The sequence below is a fragment of the Nipponia nippon genome, unplaced genomic scaffold (assembly GCF_047370975.1).
Source record: "Nipponia nippon isolate SJK-2023a ecotype South Korea unplaced genomic scaffold, ASM4737097v1 scaffold_6, whole genome shotgun sequence".
NCBI lineage: Eukaryota > Metazoa > Chordata > Aves > Pelecaniformes > Threskiornithidae > Nipponia > Nipponia nippon.
In genome coordinates this window covers 2,072,970-2,092,289 of record NW_028262380.1, presented here as the reverse complement: position 1 = coordinate 2,092,289, position 19,320 = coordinate 2,072,970, and the positions used below count along the sequence as shown (strand labels likewise).

General features: G+C 58.3%; 1 protein-coding gene across 6 annotated transcripts in view; it reads left to right on the top strand.

Moving 5' to 3' along the window:
- The first annotated feature begins 1,697 nt into the window (after positions 1–1,697).
- RAB11FIP5 (RAB11 family interacting protein 5) overlaps positions 1,698–19,320 on the top strand; it is a 44,249-nt gene continuing 26,626 nt past the window's right edge. For 4 of the 6 annotated variants that reach the window (XR_015699512.1, XM_087735710.1, XM_087735709.1 and 1 more), the window contains exons 1-2: positions 1,698–2,237; positions 18,629–19,068. Coding sequence is in view for 5 of the 6 variants with exons in the window: in XM_087735710.1 (XP_087591836.1) it covers positions 1,852–2,237; positions 18,629–19,068 (826 nt within the window). In the remaining variant the exon portion in view is untranslated. Of the gene's footprint in view, positions 2,238–2,655; positions 2,796–17,826; positions 17,930–18,628; positions 19,069–19,320 lie in introns of those variants that run through there. The other 2 variants (XM_087735707.1, XM_087735708.1) reach the window with 2 other exon arrangements.

The window sequence follows — 19,320 nt, the reverse complement described above, 5'->3', positions numbered from 1 at the left end:
AGGTTTTTAATTGTTTATTAGGACTGGGGCCTCGTTGGGGACGCCGCTGTCCCCCTGCCCGGCTGCCGCGTGGGAAACGCTGCCGAGAATTGAAAGCGAAGGTGGGGAAGGGGAAAGGTTGTGCACGGCTGGATGCTACCGTCATTCCTGGGAATCTGCTCCCGTGGGCGCGCGTTCAAGGGCAAAGCAGCCTGCAAACCGCAGGTGGTGTGGGTGCTCCAGCAGCAAGCGGTGCGTGGACACGCAAGCTCACGTTTGCATGTGCGTGCAGGTGCTTGCACATGCATGGACACACGTGCATGCTCGTGTATGCCTGGACACGCATGCTCGTGCTTGGCCATGCACGGACACACGTGCTTGTGCTTGCACATGCATGCACGTGCATGGACACACATGCACACACATGCATGGACACACAGGCACGTGCAGGGACACACATGCTCACGCTTGCACGTGCATGGACATGCATGCACATGCCTGGACACAAATGCACATGCTTGCACATGCCTGGACACAGACGCGCATGCTTGCACATGCATGCACATGCATGCACACACACACATTTTGGGGCAAGGCAAGGGGAAAGAGCAGGAGAAACGCTGGTAACTGCTGTGCCCGGCGGGGCCCGGGGCGGGTGCAGCCGGGTATCGGGGCACACAACCGCGTCCCCCCACTTTCCGTCTCGCCCTGGCGCGGGGGGGCATATCGCGACACTCCGGGTCACCCATCGTGCCTCTGCGGTGGCCCCAGCCTGCTGCTGTCTCCGGCCCGATGCAGGGCCCGCTGCCCCGTGCGCTGCCTGCTCCAGCGCCCCCCGTTGCACGTCCCCCCCGTTGCACACCCAGCCCCGTTGCACGCCCCCCCATTGCACGCCCCCCCGTTGCACACCCAGCCCCGTTGCACGCCCCCGCGTTGCACGCCCAGCCCCGTGCACGCCCCCCCGTTGCACGCCCAGCCCCGTTGCACGGCACCCCGTTACACACCCAGCCCCGTTGCATGCCCAGCCCCGTTGCACGCCCCTCCGTTGCACGCCCAGCTCCATTGCACGCCCAGCCCTGTGCACGCCCAGCCCCGTTGCACGCCCCCCCGTTGCACGCCCAGCCCCGTGCACACCCAGCCCCGTTGCACACCTCCCCTGTTGCACGCCCAGCCCCGTGCACGCCCCCCCGTTGCACGCCCCCCCGTTGCACGCCGAGCCCCGTTGCACGCCCCCGCGTTGCACGCCCAGCCCCGTGCACGCCCCCCCGTTGCACGCCCAGCCCTGTTGCACGGCACCCCGTTACACACCCAGCCCCGTTGCACGCCCAGCCCCGTTGCACGCCCCTCCGTTGCACGCCCAGCTCCGTTGCACGCCCAGCCCTGTGCACGCCCAGCCCCGTTGCACGCCCCCCCGTTGCACGCCCAGCCCCGTGCACACCCAGCCCCGTTGCACGCCTCCCCTGTTGCACGCTCCCCCGTTGCACGCCCAGCCCCGTGCACGCCCCCCCGTTGCACGCCCCTCCGTTGCACGGCCCCCCGTTACACGCCCAGCCCCGTTGCACGCCCAGCCCCGTGCACGCCCCTCCGTTGCACGCCCAGCCCCGTTGCACGCCCGGTGCACGGCCCCTCTGGGGGGCGTGGCCTCGGGGCGGGGGGCGGTGCTACGGCGAGGCGCGGGGGCGGGGTTAGCCCCGAGGGGGCGGGGCTTGAGGCGGGGCGGGGCGGCTGGTGGCGCTCGCGCTGCGGCCCGGCTGCGGCAGCGGCGGCGGCGGCGGAGCGAGGCCCGGCCCGGCCCGGCCCGGCCCGGTTCCGTCCGGTTCCGTCCGGTTCCGTCCGGCCCAGCCCGGCCCGGCGCCTCCTCAGCGTCCCGCCATGGCGCTGCTGCGGGCGGCGGCGCTTCCCGCCGAGGGGTCTCCGGCCTGGTTGCCCACCCACGTCCAGGTGACGGTGGTGCGGGCCCGCGGGCTGCGGTGCAAGGGCGGCGGCAAACCGGGCACCAGCGACGCCTACACCATCATCCAGCTGGGCCGGGAGAAGTACAGCACCTCGGTGGCCGAGAAGAGCACCGGCAACCCCGAATGGCGCGAGGAGTGCGCCTTCGAGCTGCCCCCCGAGCTGGGCGCCCCGGCGGGCCCGGCCCGCGGCGGCCTGGTGCTCACCGTCATGCACCGGGCCTTGGTGGGCATGGACCGCTTCTTGGGCCAGGCCCTGGTGCCCCTGGAGCCCGCCCTGCAGCAGGGCCGAGCGCCCGACGAGCGGTGAGTGGGTCCCGCCGAGCATCGCCCGACGCCCGTGGGGACAGAGTGGGGAGGCCGCTGGGATGAGCGTCACGGGTCCGTGTGAGCCCCGGGATGGGCGTCACTGGGCTGTGTGAGCGCCAGGATGGGTGTGACAGGTCCTTGTGTGCCCCAGGATGGGCGTTATGGGGTCCCTGGGTGCTCTGGGATGGGTGTCACGGGTCCCTGAGTACCCCAGGATGGGCGTCGCGGGGTCCCTGAGTACCCCAGGATGGGCGTCACGCGTGCCTGTGTGCCCCAGGGTGGGCGTCATGGGTCCGTATGAGCCCTGGAATGGGCGTCACGGCGTCCTTGTGTACCCCAGGATGGGCATCGCAGTGGATGGGGTGTCGTGGGGTCCACGTGTGCCCCAGGAAAGGGCGTTGCAAGAGGTAGGGTGTGGTGAGGTCCGTGCATGACCCAGGGAAGGGCTTTGCAGCATGTAGGGTGTCACAGGGTCCCTGCATGTCCCAGGAAGAGTGTTGCTGGGGACAGGGAATCATGGGGACTGTGCGTGCCCCAGGAAGGGCAGAGGAGGAGGTAGGGCATGGTGGGGTCCCTGGATGCCCCAGGAAGGGTGTTGCGGGAGGTAGGGCGTCGCAGGGTCCGTGAACACCTTAAGGAGGGTGTCACAGGGAGGAGGGTGTCATGGGGTCCAGATGTGCCCCAGGATGGGCTTTGCAGGGGGTGATCTGCCATCACAGGGGCTGTGCACACCCCAAGAAGGGTGTCACAGGGAATGGGGCATCACGGGGTCCATGGGTGCCCTGGGAAGGGTGTCACAGAGGATGGGGTGGCATGGGGTCCGTGTATGACTCAGGAAGGGCATTGCAGGATACAGGGTATGGCAGGGCCTGTGGATGCTCCGGGAAGGGCATCACGGGGGATAGGACGTCACGGGTGTTCCAGGAAGGGTGTTGTGGAGGATGGGGGGGTCTCGGGGTCCCTCCGCCCCTCAGGAAGGGAGTCATGCGGGACAAAGCATCACAGGATCCTTCCTCCCCCTGGGCAGGGGGTCCTGGGGGACAGGGTGCCGCAAGGTCCCTCCGCATCCCGGGAGGGTCCTCCCGGGGTCTGTTGCTCCTGGGAAACCGTTGCACAGATGCCTGCGGTGGTTTGTCCTTCCGATGGCTGCGGTGGCTTTGCAGCCCCCGCCGGCTCGGTGGGACCGTCGGTGTGACCTGGTTTATTGCGGTGCTGCTGCAGGAGGGTCCCCCAGTTTGGGGGACCGAACCCCAGCCCTGTGTTGCCTCCAGCATAAATCCCTGTGTGTGTGGGAATTTGCTGTTATTCCTCCTTCCCCCAGAAGGGTTTAAAACAATAATAATGTTTTCTAGCCTTTGCCAAGCAGAGAAATGCAGGAATGTGGATGAAATTCTTTTAGGGAAGAAGTTTTTTGAGCTTCGCTCCGCGCAGACCCGCTGGGCTGCTGCGTGTCTCTGGGAGCGTCCCCGCTGCTCGCTGGCTCCCTGGATCCCAGGAATTCGGCTGGCTCGCTGCCTGAAGCTGCAGGCTTGGAGAGGAGCCTCCCTCGCCCTCCTACCCAGGGCATGGCCGGGGAGGCGGCGGAGAGAGCGCCGGGGCTTGGCAGATGGCGCAGCCTCGCTCCCGGAGAGCGGGATTAACGTGAAAAGGGGTTAGAAAAACTTTTCCCGTGAAGGAACACGGCTCGTTTGCATCTGCAACCCGTGGAGACTCCTGCTTGCCCTAAAATGGGAGCGTGAGCACAGAGGAAAAGTGACTAACCCCGGAGTTAGCGTCTGAGTGTTTCCCCTTCGGCGTTTATTTTGCTTTTATTAGCGCTGCCTGGAGAATGGGTGGTGTCGGAGGAGCTGGATCTGAATTCTTCGGGCCTAATTCGAACCAGCATCGTGTGCAGACTTCAGAGCGAGCGAGCTGATCCGCGGCCTTTCGGGTGCGCCGGGAGGGACATGTTGTTTTGGCACAGGAGGATGTGAAATAACTTTCCGTCCTCTTTGCGGTTTGGGTGGCGAGCGCTGCGCCGGGAGCCAGGGCAGGAGCTGTGTCTCGAGGAAAGCAGCGCTCCTGTTAGCAGAAGTTTACAAAGCTGCGCAAAGCGGGGGGCCCCGCAACGGTCCCGCGAAGGTTTCGGGAGGCTGAGCCTGTGGTCTCGTCTCAAAGGTCTCGGCGTCAGGGGCCGTTAATCCCACGGGTGCAACGTCCAACGTGGCTGGACCCTGCGCTGCCTGTCGCGGCTGCCTGTCACCCCGGCACCACTGTTACTGCAGCCCGAGGAGGGGATCTGGGCGGCAAGGCAGGAGATCCCCAGGATTTTTGCTGTCCGTCTCCCTCCCTTCCTGTAGCTTCGCTTGCATAAGGAAAATTAACTTCCCCTTGCACCGTTCAGGATCACAAGAGCTTTTAAGGCTCTTTATTTTTGCCCGTGGCCTCCGGTGATGGAAGTGAGCATAGAAAATGTGACGGAGAGCTCTCACCCCGCGCCCCGAGCATCTCCGTTCGCTCGAACCCCTGAGCTGGAAGGTGTCTCGAGGGTGGGTGGCAGGTCTGCAGTGTGGAAGGGGCTGCAATGTTTTTTTGGAGGGGGGTCCCGAGTGCTGGAAATTTTAGTCCCAGATTATAAATAGCAAAACAAACACAGGCTCCCTGTCTCTGGGACTGCACTGTGGGCTACACCCCGGCCTGTGCAGCAGAGATAACCATTGGCCCCCGAGCGAGGGATGTATAAGTTGAGTCTCTGCCATACACTGGTTTTTAGGACCCCATCTGCAGTCCTTGCTCCTGGGCATGAAACTGCTGCCAGTTGGAATGGAACCCCGCTTAAAAAAAGGCCTCGATTGTCAGTGCGTTGACCTTGCTCTCATTTTCCTGCTGATTTTTGTTGTGTGGAAACTTTACCGGTGATGATTTTTATACTTGTTTTCAGCTCGATGGAAAATGTTCCGTCAAACTTGGACTATTCTCCAGGAACAAGCCGTCAGCCGGTGTCCAGGGGTGTTTATGAGCTGCCTTGTTCAGCCGAACGTCTCGGTCGTTTCAGTGTTTTGCCCAGGAGAAGATCAACTCTTGGATTTGCACAAAAGCAGCCTGAGAGCTCTCATAGCCTTTTTGGGCATCCCAAGGCTTGGCCCACGCTCAGCCAGCTCCAAGGCTTGGGGTTGGTGAGCAAAGCAACAGTACCGAGCATCGTTTCTCCCTTCCCACTTGAGCCGTGTAGTGCTTTTGTTTTTTCACCCATGCCCGATGTGCGTCTCCGGATGCGATACCTTTCTCCATCAGGAAAACCCTTTGCCGTGGCCCTGCCCGGGCGGGATGCTCCTGGTCCTCACTTCTCCCTCCTGTGACCTGATCCCTGCAGCTCTCTGTCCTGCCTCCTTTTTTAGGGGCCCAAACCCCGGCATTGCCAGCAGGATGAGACTGTGCAATAAAATCCTCGTTCCTATACTGGCATGGTGACCATCACCGTGTCCGACCGTAACAGCCTGCCAGCGGGTCCTGGAGCGCTGCCGGCTCGACGCAGGCACGCAGTGAGATGTGGTTGTTCGGTGGGGTGGTCAGTCCCTCCGAAACAAGGGCTCAGCCCAGCAGAAGAGGTTTTTTCTGCATTCGCAAGGCAGCTATCGCTTCTGCTTCCTGACAGCCAGGAAATGCTGTTGCAGTCCCCTGCGGGGACTCATCCTGCCTTCCCTGCAGTGTGGCAGCGAGCCGGGGAGCGTTACCTCCACATCCATCCCCATCAACGCAGCGTCTGGGGAGGGTGGAAACGCCTCCAGCTGCAGCGAGACCAGAGCTTCCATCCCACACCCGTCGGGCTGTGTTTTCCCCTTGGCCAACGTGGTCCAGTGGGTGGGTGGCATGGCGGGGGCTTGGCGTTGGGGAGGACAGGAGGTGCAGAGTAATGACTGCGGGGTTGGACCTTGGACCTCACTGCTTGGGGGCCCAAAAGGGCCTTGATTTTGCTCCGAAAGGGCCTTGATTTTGCTCCACGGGCTGTGGGGCTGATGGCAGGGAGGGGCAGTGGGCACCCAAGATTTCCTGGGCTGTGTAAAGAAAACCCATAATTGTTATTACCTCCTTTCTCCCACCCTTGAAGTCTCATTTTCATTTGCTTTCTTTCCCTCAGACCTCACAGCCCCTCGCAAATGGGAAAGGTTAAAGCTGTGAGCCTTCCAGGGCAAAGCGCTGCTGGCCGTGCAAACACCAGGCTGCCGGAGCTCGGTCTCCGGAGAGCAAAATTCAGGTCTTTGCAGTACTGGGATCCCATGGGTAAGGGGACAGTAAGTGTAGCAGAGGAGTCGTGATTCCTGGCGCTGGTGTTTTCCTGCAGTGACTTGCAGTTGCTTGCTGGCTGCTGCCTCGGACAGGGAGCCATGGCAGCGAGTGGCCTTTGGTGTCTCTGCGACAGGGAACTCGTCTCACGGAGTTGTTACCCGTGTAAAATGAGCCCAGCTCCAAATTCCCCAAAGGCCTCCTTGCTGCAGTTCCCTTTACTCGTTCCCGTCCCTCTCCAGCTGTGGAGGGGCTGGTTGCTTGGAGGGGTCTGGGCTTGCGTGCAGCCCTTCGCCGGGCAGCCGCAACATCTTCGCCTGGGCAGCAGGAACGAGACACCCTCCTTCTTGCTCTCCATCAGCAAAGAAGCTACTTGGGGTACAAAACCTTTCCTCTGGGTGCTAAACTTTTCTAGCTGAAGTCCTTGAGGCCACCAGGGCTTCTCTCCTCCGTGGCCTGATGGAGCTCAGTTCTGGGGCAAGGCTCAGTGGAAAAGGGATGGGGATTTCCTTGGGCTCAGGGAGAAGATGTCACGGGGCCAGGCCAAGATGGCTGGCAGAGCCAGTTGGAGACAGGGCTCATCAGCCCCATCTGCTCAGCAGCAAAGCAGCAGGGGAACCTCAAAGGGGCGAGAAGCATCCTTGGGGCCAAGGGACAGTCCCCGAATCCCTGCCAGGGCTCCCTCGCTGTCCGTTGGTCCTTCCTGAGCTAAGCCCCACATCAGGCACTTTTCCCTTCCCCTTGCTGGTTGTACCCATCACGTCCCCACCTTGCTGTGGCGAGAGCGGATGGGTAACGTGCTTTCTGTGGCACTGTCCTCATGTTTCCCCCAGGCACGGACCCGCTCTCGTCTCCACTGCCAACCCCTCTGGACTGCTGTCAGCCCATGGCGTGCTCATGGCCGTCGCCCTCCCTTGTTAAATTAAAATCAGTGGAGATCATTAGCAGCAGAGCACGCGCTGCGGCCTGCGGGCTCTTGGCTGTGGCATCTCTCTCGGATGCGGTGGTTTGTGCTGGTTTCCATTCCCACTGTGGCCTTGGCTTCTGGCTGCATCGCACCCAGGGTCGGAACTCCCTTTCTGCTCCCTATCAGGCATAAGCCAAGGCCAAATCGCTGCAGCCGTGTCCTCTGCACGTCTGTCCTTCAGCCTAGGAGAGGAAGAGACCTTGCAGTGGGGTGGAGAGGAAATAGCTGTTCCGTGATAGTTTTGGGATGGAAAGTTTTAATACGAAGGCAAACAGAGCCCTCTTCCCTAGGGGCTGTGATCGGAGGCGCCCAGCAAGGCTGGTGAAGGTCTTTGGGGTGGCCGAGAGCAGCAGCGAGCTCCTTGGACGCCCTGGGCTGTGATGAAATCCTTGTTTTGGGGCTAGAAACGCAGCTCTGAGGGGTTGTTGCATCTCAGCCAAGCCAGGAAACGCCCTGCTGTGTCGAAACGCCACCGAGCAGGGGGAGGAGAGGGTTAGTCCTGCCAAAAATCAGGTCGAGAGGCTCTCTGCGCTGCTGGAGGCAAGGCTGGGCAGGAGGCAGCCAGGCCTTGGGATAGGGACCTTGGTGTCCAGCTTGTCCTGGGCAAGCATTTGCCCCTAGCTGAGAGCCCATGGGGAAAGCATCGAGGCGCTCAGGTAACGGTGACACTGCTTATGAAATGGTGGCAGTGCTTAATTTTGCTCCTGCCTGCCCAGTTACCCCTGTTTTCACCCAGTTGCTGAGGTCGGTTTAAGAGGTTTAAGACCCTTGCTCTGTTCTGCTCCAGGAAGGCTCCTCTTTTGTTGTGTTTAAAAGATATTTGAGCAGCTTGATCCCAACTTTGCAACTCTGGCATGTTGGGTTTGGACTGTCGGTGGCTGACAGCACTGGCCTGTCACCCTCCATCATCTTAAAAACCAAAAAGCTGCAGATTCAGGCTTCTTTCTGTGTTTCAGGCTAATCTGCAGAGCCCTAACTACCTCCAGCAGTCTTTTTCCCTTAGCAGCTGCAGAAAAACCCGTAGCCAGCCCAGAAAACGCCTCAAACCTGTTGGCACAGAGTTCTAGACGCGGGTGGAGCTGGTGCTATTGCATGTGCCGAGCTCAGCTAGTGCTCACGCCGTGCTTCAGGAGCCTCGCCACCTCGGTTTGTCTTTCCAAGGTGACTCCCTCCCTTCCCTACAGAGTCTGGTAAAATATTTCTTGCCAGTTCTTCCTCTTTGGTGACCAGGAAGGGAGGGTGGGCTCTGCTCGCCGCTCCTCTCGCCCTCCAAGGGGCCGTGTCGTCACGCTGGGCTGAGCTGGGTGGCTCAAAGGCAGCGTCCGCAGCGGGAGAGGAGTTTTTGGGGGATGCTCTTTCTGGTTTCTAGGGGAATCTGCTCGATCGTGGCATTGCCCCAGAGGAGAGCGTCTGCGGGCACCCTCAGCTGCACCCTGGCAGCGTGGTCCCTTGGAGCGGTGTGTCACAGCCCGGGGGTCTGCTGGAGACACCCGCCTTCTTTGTCACCGTCACCAGAGGGAGAACATCCGTTGGGATGGAGAGCGTGTCCGTGCCGTGGCTGCTGCCAGGGCAGCGTCTAGACTGGGTTATTCTGCCTGTGTGCTGTAGCCAGCTTGCAAATGCGCTTATGTAGGCGCCTGTGAAAATGGGCTCCTTGCCCCCAGTAACCCCGCGGGCTCCGGGTGCTCTGGTGTCACTTCGCCTGCTGAAATCCTCTTGCTCTGGACGCTGCTCCGTTGCAGGCGTGCTGGCACAGGCTGTTGTCTCTGCACGGCTGCTGCATGGGGCTTTCTTGACAACTGGAGTCCAAAAAAGACTTTGCATCCTTTCTACATGCAGTCTGTCGGGTGAAAATGGCTTTTAAACCTTTACTGCCGCCTCTCGTCCTGCCCCAGGGCTTGTTGGAGCCTGTGCTCAGCAAAGGTGTGCAAATAACTGCCGTGGGAATGTGCTGTCTTTGTCAGAAGCTTGGCTGGGGACATGGGGTTTGGGTTTCCAGCGGGACAGCCTTTCCAGCCCGGGCGGGGGGTTTGGGAGCCCCGTCCCCGGAGCAGCATCCCACAGCCTCCCCAGCTCTGCGTTTCCAGCACGTGGGTCTCTTTGCCTGCAAGTTCACCGAGGATAAAGGTGTGTGTAATTAGAGAAACTTGCTGCTGGGTTTAAGATTTGTTCCTTTTTCCCTTTTCCCCCCTTTTTCACATGCGTGACTCACGCCCGAGAGCGGGTTGCAGCGTCTGTTGATGCGATGAATGAACAATCAACGTGTGACCTGTTGCCGAAGCGGGTGTAGCTGGTTTTGTAATCTGCGTGAAGCCCTTAGGATTGGTTTTCCCTTTGGAGGACAGGTGCTGCGTTCCCAAGCCTCCCGTTGCCTGTAGGTACTAGGTTCTCCATGCCAGCCCTGCCGTGATGCTCTTCCCATTTCGAAGTGGAAAAGGATTTACAGCAAAAACGGGTTTCTCCTGCCCATCCCGTGCACGTTGAGTTGTGCATGAAGTTGCTCCCGGGAACCAGGTGCGCTGGGGGAACCTGCAGAGCAGCTCCTCGGTGCCGCTTGTGCTTTGCAATCCTGCAAAGTCAGCTCGGGGCTCGTTTTTTAACTTTTCTTTGTGCCCTTGGTTTCTTCTGCACCGGGCCAGCAGATCGCCAGCGCTGCCTCCTCTCCCATCCTCGCACGGGGGCCTCGTCCCCCAGCCTCACTGCGCCCGGGCAGCGCTGGCCCTGCGCTTCACGTCATTCGGTGACCACAGACGTGGTTTATTGGCTTGTTCGCAACTCAGAGGACGCAAACCTTGGACTCTCTGGAGCGTAAGCGGATAAATATAGCTGAAGAGATCACTTTCTGTCTCCTGCTATTACTATCTCCATTCATAAATGTTTCATGCTCCGTTTTACAGCTCCTTACATCTTCTCTCCTTTCCTCTTCCTACCTGCCCACCCTGTGCTAGAGAGGGGAAAGCCTCTGATCTTCTTAGCCTAAATTGATTTGTGCTGAAGTTACCTGCCCTTGCTCTCCTGCCAGCACTGTCCTGGTGGCCGATAGCTCTTCTCCATCCCTGGTGTCTACCCTGCTCCTAAAACTGTCCCCCTGTGCCATCACACACCCCTGCTTGCCTCTGCCAGCCGGCCCAGGGGCCGTAGGGGCAGATTTGGGGGCAGTGGGGTGGCTGGGCAGCCATCCTCTGTCTCCTCTGTGGACAGGGTCAAGAAACCAGCCTGTCTGGGGGCTCGGCGGGTCTGGGCCACCCCAGTCCCCCCGTGGCCAAGGGGAGGTGCCAGGCGGCAGGGTCCTGCGGGGCACCACTCCGGCTGGGATGCGGGAGTGCAGATGCTCAGGACCTTGCCGGGATGGACCTTGTGCACAGAGCACTGAAGTGCTGCAGGATACGTGCCCGGAGCACCAGCTCCGTAGCGCAGCCTGGGTGTTGCACCAGGCTTGCCAGTGAGCTGTGGACACCAGCAGGGCTGGCGTTTTTTTTCCCCTGGTTTTCATCATGCCTTGCAGGTTTGCAGGCTGTTCCCTGCCATCAAGACCCACTGGAGTGAGAACATCTCTATTCCTGACCTGCAAGTCACAGGACGAGCCCTTCAGCAGGGCATGGACACGGCAGGGCATGGACAGCTTCTCTGTCCTGGCGCGGGTGTGAGTCGGTGGTGGGATTTTCTCATGCAGGTTCCCAGTTGTCCCATGCTCCCGGTAACACATCGCTTGGAGCACCAGCGCCGAGTCTGTCTGTCGCTCCGTCCTCTTGCACCCCTCACCGCACACAGCTCCTGCTCTTTGTTTCTGACAGCCCATTTAGCCAGCACTCTCTTGAGCAGCCCAGTTGGTCATGTCAAAGCTGGAACTCATTAGAGGAGCAGGCTTGAGTTGCTTCGTTAGCAGTGAGCTGAATTATCTAACGAGCTGTGGGGGGTTGGTTTCTTCAAGTTTGTTTTCGAGCACTTCTCAGAGGAATGGTTGGAGAGATGAACTTCTTCCCACCTCAGCCGCTCAAGCCCTTTCTTCCCCATCCGCGGGGGAATCAGCCTGTGTTTATTTTCCATCTGTGCTTTTAGCAGCTTACAGGGATCACCTTGCAAAATAGGCCATCCAAAACCAACACGAAACGAACCTACGCTGCAGAAAAGCTTCCCAGCACCGGCGGGGGAAGCTGTGTCAAAACAGAAAGCCAGACAAAAAGCACAAAACTCCCCAGGGTTGGGTTGTTTCCCACCCTCCGCTTCCCTTCTCGGGTAGGTGAGCTTCCTCCTGGCCCGATGCAATGCGCGTGTTTCCGCAGGGCTGCTTCAGCTCTCGTCTCACCGCAGTGCCTCTTCGCTGCCCGTGCTGTGCCCGTCGAGGGGGTTCGTGCCAGGAGGAGCGGTGCCCCTTCTGCCGACATTCCTGTTTTCCCTGGATTGCCTTTTCTGCCCTCTGTCCTGCTCTGTCACTGTAGGGGCCCAAGTAGTCTTTAATTAAAGACTTGGGGCTCTTCTCATAAGCCAGGCTGACCTTGTTGCGGGGATGAATCAGCAGTAAATGACAGGCTGGTGCGGTGGGGGAAGAGGCATTGGCTCCGTGTTGGGCAGTCTCGTGTTCGGTGCTGCAGCTCGGGCGGCTGAGTTGTGTGGGGCAGGAACATTCTGCTCGGTTTGAGGCGAACCTCGACCACCCTGACAACGCTGAGTGGTTTTGGGAGGCTTTTGGGAAGCACCTGACAGCTGAAGTGCTCTGGAAACGCTGCAGAAACGCTCCAGCTGCGCATCCTTCCCCGTGTGCATCTGTGAACACCGCGAGTCGCTAAGGGACTTAACCACCCAAGAAAGCTCTCTTGAACTCACTGGTAGTAAAGCACTGGGACCAGTCTGAGAGCAAAACTGGAGAACCATTGCTGAAGGTCCCCAGGGTGCATTGGACAGGTCTGTTGGGGCGAGGTAGGTCCAGCTGAGTTGGAGGGTGGATGGGGATTTCTTGGGGACCCCAGCCAGACCCATGGGAGAGCAAAGGTGGTCCTCCTTGGAGGGACCCACGTCCTCCCTAAGAGCAGGGCAGGATGGGGCCCTGGTGGTGCACATGGCACCGCTGAGAGCCGTGTTGCCTGCGCTGCCCTGCTCGCCTGATCTCGCCCCGGTGTCGCTGGGCTTTCTCCCCTGCGTGATGTTGCATGCGACTGTAGTAATCCCGAACCAAGGCAATGAGCTTGGATCGCCCCAGGGCTTCGGGATGCTGAGCCGCGAAGCTGCTGACAGGATGGGGGCTTCGGCTTTCTGCTTGATTTTGTGCTGAAGGAGTGGTTGATCAGGAGGGGGACAGGGAAGGGACAAGGTGACAGAAGGCCTCGAATCACAGTCAGTGTTGCCTTTCTGATAAGGGTTGGCTCTGCGTCCTCCTGGTCGTCGCAGCAGCTTGTCTTCCCATCCGGGGAGGTGCTGGGGCAGCCCACGCAGACCAGGTGTCTCATAAACCCAAACGAGTTTTCTCATTGACGAGGCGAAAATACTGCCCAAGCCTTTTCGCCCCGTAGCTCGGGTCCCCAACGCGAGGTTTCTGGGGGCGGGGGCTCCCCCGTGAACGGTGACCTGCAGCCCAGCAGAGGCCGAAGAGCAGAGGAGGGGGGACGGCGCGAACCAGGCGCTGACCCCGAGCAAGTCCATCCCATCGGCATCCTCCATGGGGTTGCTTTCCCTCCTTAACAAACAGCTCCTACGCTCTTGTTTCCATGCCAGGGTGTTTTTTCCCTTTGCTCAGCACTAGCTGGCTTTCCGGTATGGGATGCTGCTGGAGGATGAGGGAAAGCACGTGTTTTTTGGGGGCCTGGATATAGAGCAGCGCTTTGTGTCCTGCTCTCCGTGCCTCCCTTGCTGCTCCAATTGATCCTGGCAACAGCAAATGTAAAAATAGATGCTGGGTGCTTTCTGCCTTTCCTCCCAAACCTGCCTTTTGGCAGCCGTGCTGCGTGGCTCGCCGTTCCCCTTGACTCTCAGTGGAGGCAAGTGGGAGGAGAGAGGAGCCTTCGCACAGGAAAGGGTTTTACTGAAACTGGAGGCAGTTGAGCTGTGCTGATTAAACACGGTGACCTAAATGAGCGTGCACAGCCAGGCAGGGGGGCTGGGGAGCCCTCCGCTGTACATCAGTGCTCACAAGCAGCGTTACTGCGGCGGGACGTGAGCTTGCAAGCCCCCGGAGCACGTCTGGCTTCCCAGGAGCTGCCTGAGAGCTCGCAGGGGCCTCCAGTTGTTTCCCCTTTCCAGGGCATCTGCGGGGAGTTTTCTGTTTGAGGTTTCCTCTCCCGTCCCCGTGTGCTGGGGCAGCTTGCTGCTTCCTTCCCCCTGCAGAGATCCCCGGGGCCTGGGTGTCCGCCTGCCCCTTCCCTGCCGCAGCATCCGTGGCCGGCAGAGCCTGGGGTGATGCTGGGAGAAGCCCTTTGCCTTTGGGGGGGATGCGCACCCAGCGTGGTGCAATGCTGCAGGCAGGCGCCCGATGCGCAGAGGCACTGGACCCGTGAGGTGTAAGAGGGAAGGATGTAGGGCTTTTTAGCAAAAACTAATTCCCTGAACCTGCAGTTCATGGAGTCACAGAATGCTTTGGGCTGGAAGGGACCTTTCCAGGCCATCCAGTCCCACCCCCTGCCATGGGCAGGGACATCTCCAACCCGATCAGGTTGCTCAGAGCCCCGTCCAGCCTGGTCTTGAACGTTTCCAGGGATGGGGCATCCACCACCTCCCTGGGCAACCTGTGCGGGTGTTTCACACCCTCATTGTAAAAACTTTCTTCCTTGTATCTAGTCTGAATCTCCCCTATTTTAGTTTAAAACCATCACCCCTTGTCCTGTCGCAGCAGGCCTTGCTGAAAAGTCTCTCCCCATCTTTCTTATAGGCCCCCTTTAAGTATTGAAAGGCTGCAATAAGGTCTCCCTGCAGCCTTCTCTTCTCCAGGCTGAACTGGAGTCTTCAAGCTGGCTCGAGCTGCGTGCCCTGGACGTGGTGGGTTGGAGATGTCTCTTAGCAAGCTCTGCTCTCCCTACGGCCAGGGCCGAGGTGTCTCAGCAGAAGCATCACCTTGCAGTGGAGGTGGGCAGTAGCTGACGGGTAGAAAGGAGCAGGAGAAGGGTGTTGATATGGGACCAGCAGGCCCAGGAGTAGGTGGCCAGAGATGGGTGGCTTGTCCTAGATGTCCTGTGCAGCAAGGAGCTGGGTCCAAGCTGGTGGCACCTTCCTCGACAGAGGCCTCCAAAACATCTCGGAGAAGCGGGTCCTTGCAGTCCTGGGTCGCCGGTGCTGGCCATGCGTGGCACGGCTTCCTCGATCTCCCCGCGCTCCTCAGTGCCAGCACCTCTTCCACAGTCCGGTTAATATAACCCAGTTAAATTCAGAGCGATTGGTCTCAGCCTGAGCTGCGAAGCCCACGGCTGCTATTTCAGACCTGGAAAAGGGTTTGTATGGGCAGAAGCAGGTTTGTTTTTCCAGGCGTATCGCCTGGTCCCGTAAAAGAGATCACATCCCCCTCCGAGGCTTGTGCTTGGGTGGGAAACATGGAGGAAACATGGAAAACCGAGGGGCGTGGGATGGCGTTAATAGTGAAAAGATGCTGCGGGAGTTTGTGTTTAGCTGGGCTGGGACTTGAAACCACCCTGATCCCGCTCTCCTGCTGCATCCCGGCCGAGGCAGCGTTTGCACCTCCTGTTTCCACTGGAACTGATTCATAAAAAAAAAAAAAAAAGAGTAAGCCAACATGGAACAACTTAATCCTCCCAAACACTCATCTTGTGCCATAAACTTAGAGCTCAGCCTAAAAATAGCTCTGTTCCCTGTTTGAGGTGTAGTCCCGACTGCTTGCCGACTGCTGATTAGGTCTTGGGAACCCAAAATAGCTCCTTAATCCAGTGCCAGCATAAGCAGAGGTTTTTCCTTGAACGGATGCTTTTTGAAGCAGATCAGGTTTTAAGGCTTGTTCTTTCAAAGACGTCACCACCGAGCACCCAAATTAATTTTAATGACCACAACATTATAAGCGATGGGACGGGAGATGCTGAGAGCGTATCCGTGTGAGCTGAGCCAGCGCCGGGCTCTTAGGGGCTGTTACATCTCCTCATCCTCAAGCTTGTGCCTTTCCTTATGTTAATCCACCCAGATTTTCTCTCTATTTTTTTTTTCCATGGGATGACATCAGATATAAAAACTACTTGCAAGATTTTTTTTTTTTTCCCTGCTAAATGATTCAGCCCCCAAATCTCTCCTCTCCCAGCTGGCAGGCGGCTGCAACCCTTCCCACTTGAACTTCTTCCAGGTCTTGCATCAAACAGAACAACGTAATATTTGATGTGCTGTGGCCGCAGCCTGTTCCAAGCTGCCTTTTTCTCACCGCTCCTACGGGAAGAGTCCGCCTGACTCACCTGCTCCTGCTCCCTGGCAGCGGATCAGCCCGTTGGAGTGTCTCTTTGCGGCTGTTGGCTTGCTGTAAGGGGTTAATGCTGCTTTTTTTCATGTTTTTTTTCCTGCATGTTTGGATGTTTTCAAGCTTGAAGCCTGGGGACTGAAAATTTTTCAAAGGGCATCGTATGGGAGTGGGATAAGCAGGTAGCAGGGGTAGGAATGGGTTTGCTGGGGATTTAACCCCGCGTCTGTGCCCAGCAAAGTCCCCTGCGCTGTCCATCCTGCATTTCGGTGGCAGCAGAATTGGATGGTGAAGGACCTGGGTATTTCCAGCTGTACGCTCCTTTTATTTATCCTCGCATCCCAGCAGGGAGGTAGGGGGTTTGTGCCCCCTTCCCGAGGTACGGTGCAGGCTCCCCAGGCTTTCCAGCTCCTCCCTTTGTCCGAGATGCGGTAACTTCCCCAGCAGTAATTCAGAAACTTCTGGAGGACGCGATTCAGGTTTTCTCCTCGCCCTGGTGATTTCAGCGTGGTCACACCCGTCTCCATCCGTTCACATTTTCCTTCCCCCCCTTTTTTTTTTCTTTTCAGTGACTTCACTTTTCAAGTGGATGTAAGACACCGCCGGGATTTTTATTTTCTGGGAAATCATTGGGAAATTATTAACCCAGGTCTAGAAATTTCTTCCACCTCCCGTTGCTGCGTCTTTCTCCCCTGAAGCATGTCACGGAGAAATAGGGTCTGTCCTGAACCTACAAATTTCCTTGTGTCTTGTTAAGAGCAATTTTAATACTTTGATCCGGGAGGGATCAGAGCTGCCGGGGCAGCGGCTGTGCTGGAGACCCGCTCATCCTGCTGCAGCTGCCCCGGGAAGCGGAGCCTGGAACCGGGGCAGAAAGACGGGGCACCTCGCGGGAGGAGAAGGGAGCGAAGGACCGCTGGGCCGGGAGCGGTTTTGGGGAAGAAACGGTTCCCTTGTGGCCTGTGTTTTGTGCTGCCCCATCTGAACGTGGTACTGTGGTGAAATGGAGAACTAGAAGGTGCCTCTGGGCATCTCTTGCTTTGGTGTCCTCTCACCCGCCGTTCGTTGCAGCTGGCAGGAGGCGAGACCCCTCTCCCATCGCGTACCAGGGGTTGCTCCATGCCCTGCCAGTGCACAGGCTGTTCCCTGCAGAAGGATTGGGCCCTAAATCATAGAATCACAGAATGCTTTGGGCTGGAAGGGACCTTTCCAGGCCATCCAGTCCATCCCCCTGCCATGGGCAGGGACATCGCCAACCAGATCAGGTTGCTCAGAGCCCCGTCCAGCCTGGCCTTGAGTGTTTCCAGGGATGGGGCATCCACCACCTCCCTGGGCAACCCGCTCCCGTGTTTCACCACCCTCAGTGTGAAAAATTTTTTTCTTGTGTTTAGTCTAAATCTCCCCTCCTTTAGTTTAAAACCATCACCCCTTGTCCTGTCGCAGCAGGCCTTGCTAAAAAGTCTCTCCCCATCTTTCTTGTAGGCCCCCTTTAAGTATTGAAATGCCTCAATAAGGTCTCCCCGCAGCCTTCTCCACTCCAGGCTGAACAACCCCAGCTCTCTCAGCCTGTCCTCATAGGAGAGGTGTTCCAGCCCTCTGAGCATTTTTGTGGCCCTAAATGGAGGTTGGGAGGTTTTTTCCCTTGTGCAGTGAATGTTTCGGAGGCTTTTCCCATGCTCCGTCCATCTTTGTGTGCACAGCTAAGGAGCGAAGTCTGCGTTATGGGTTTTGTCTGGGGCAGGGCAGCAGGGAGCATCCCCCAGTAACCTGTCAGCTGAAGCTTTTGCGCTGGTGAATGTGGCCAATATCTCCTTCGGGAGCTCTCAGCAGCCCCAGCGGTGTGGTGCTGGGCTTTGGCGACCAGGGATGAGGGATGCTTAATAAAGTCCTTTTCCCTCCTCAGCTCAGGCTTCTGGCTGCCTCAAATTTTACAGGCATTTCAGCAGAATTGAGGGATTTGGAGGAGGAGGTGGTGATGGCCATATAGGCGTGCTGCAGCCTCCACCATCACATCAGGTCATCGCAGGTCCCAAAGCTGTACCGCAGCTGGCCGATGGCAGTCACCAGCCTGCAGGAATGCAGGTATTTCCCAAAAATCCAGTAACCTGGGTAGGGTAGGGTAAGGTAGGGTAGAGTTGGGTTGGGTAGGGTAGGTGCTGCATGGTAGCTCCTCCTGCTCGTAAAGAGCTCCTGGGATGCAGCATCCCGTAAATGCTTGATGCAAGGACACTTCTGGGCAAACTGCAGCATCTTTACGTAGGGTGAGGCATGGCAGGTCTGGCATAAAGTTATTTTAATGAATGTTGTTGAGTGCCTTTGCCATTACGGTGCTGTCTCTGACTTGAAAGGATTTGTTCTGAGTCACTGGCTCTTGAATATTTAAAACGCAAGCACAAAGCACCATCTTTTCTTGAACACGGGCTCACAGCAACGTATCAACTGACCCTACAAAAATTTGGCCACCAGTAACTTTCCCTTGAAACGCATGGCGGTATCTGACGCCAGGGTGAGCGAGATGGTGTTTGCCATGTTATTTAGTGGAAGGACAGTATTTAGTAGTAGGACAGGGATGGAGGCAGAGCTCTTACAAAGCTGCCGCGGTTCAGGGAGGGGTCTGGTCCTCCCTGCTTGGCGTTTGCGTGTCTCTGACTCAGGTCTTAGGTGACTTCTGGGGAGCTTGTGCTCGCTCCCACCCAGCAGTGTCCTCTCTGAGGTCTTCCTGGCTTGTGGCTCTTGGAAATGACAGAGGGGCCTTTCCTTTTCTTTCCTCTCTGGCTGCAGGTGGCACAAGCTACACTCCAAGGCTGGGAAGAAGGAGAAGGAGCGTGGTGAGATCCTGGTGAGCATCCAGTTTACGCGCAACAACCTCACGGCCAGCATGTTCGACCTGTCCATGAAGGACAAGCCGCGGTCGCCCTTCGGCAAGCTGAAGGACAAGGTGAAAGGCAAGAAGAAATACGACTTGGAGTCAGCCTCTGCCATCATCCCCAGCAGCATGGGTGCCCTTGACATGGAGGATGACTATGACATTGGGGGCAAGAAGTCCAAAGTCAAGGGCTTCTTCTTGAAGAATAAGCTGCGCAAGTCATCCTTGACACAATCCAACACCTCCCTGGGATCCGACAGCACCATCTCTTCTGCCAGCCTGGGCTTGGCCGCAAATGTTCCCGAGGTAACCAAATCCCCGAGCAGACACAGCAGTCTGTCCACGGAGCGCTCTGGTAAGAGGATAATGGTTTTAACACCCCCCCCCCCCTTTTTTTTTTCCCCTTCTTTTCTTTGTAAGAGACTGTTGAGGCTTTCCTGCAAATCTGTTAACTAATTGCTTACCTAAGAATCATAGAATTGTTTGGGTTGGAAAAGACCTTTAAGATCATTGAGTCCAACCATCCAAGCCCACCACTAAACCATGTCCCTAAGCACCACATCTCCCCGGCTTTGAAATACCTCCAGGGATGGGGACTCAGCCCCTG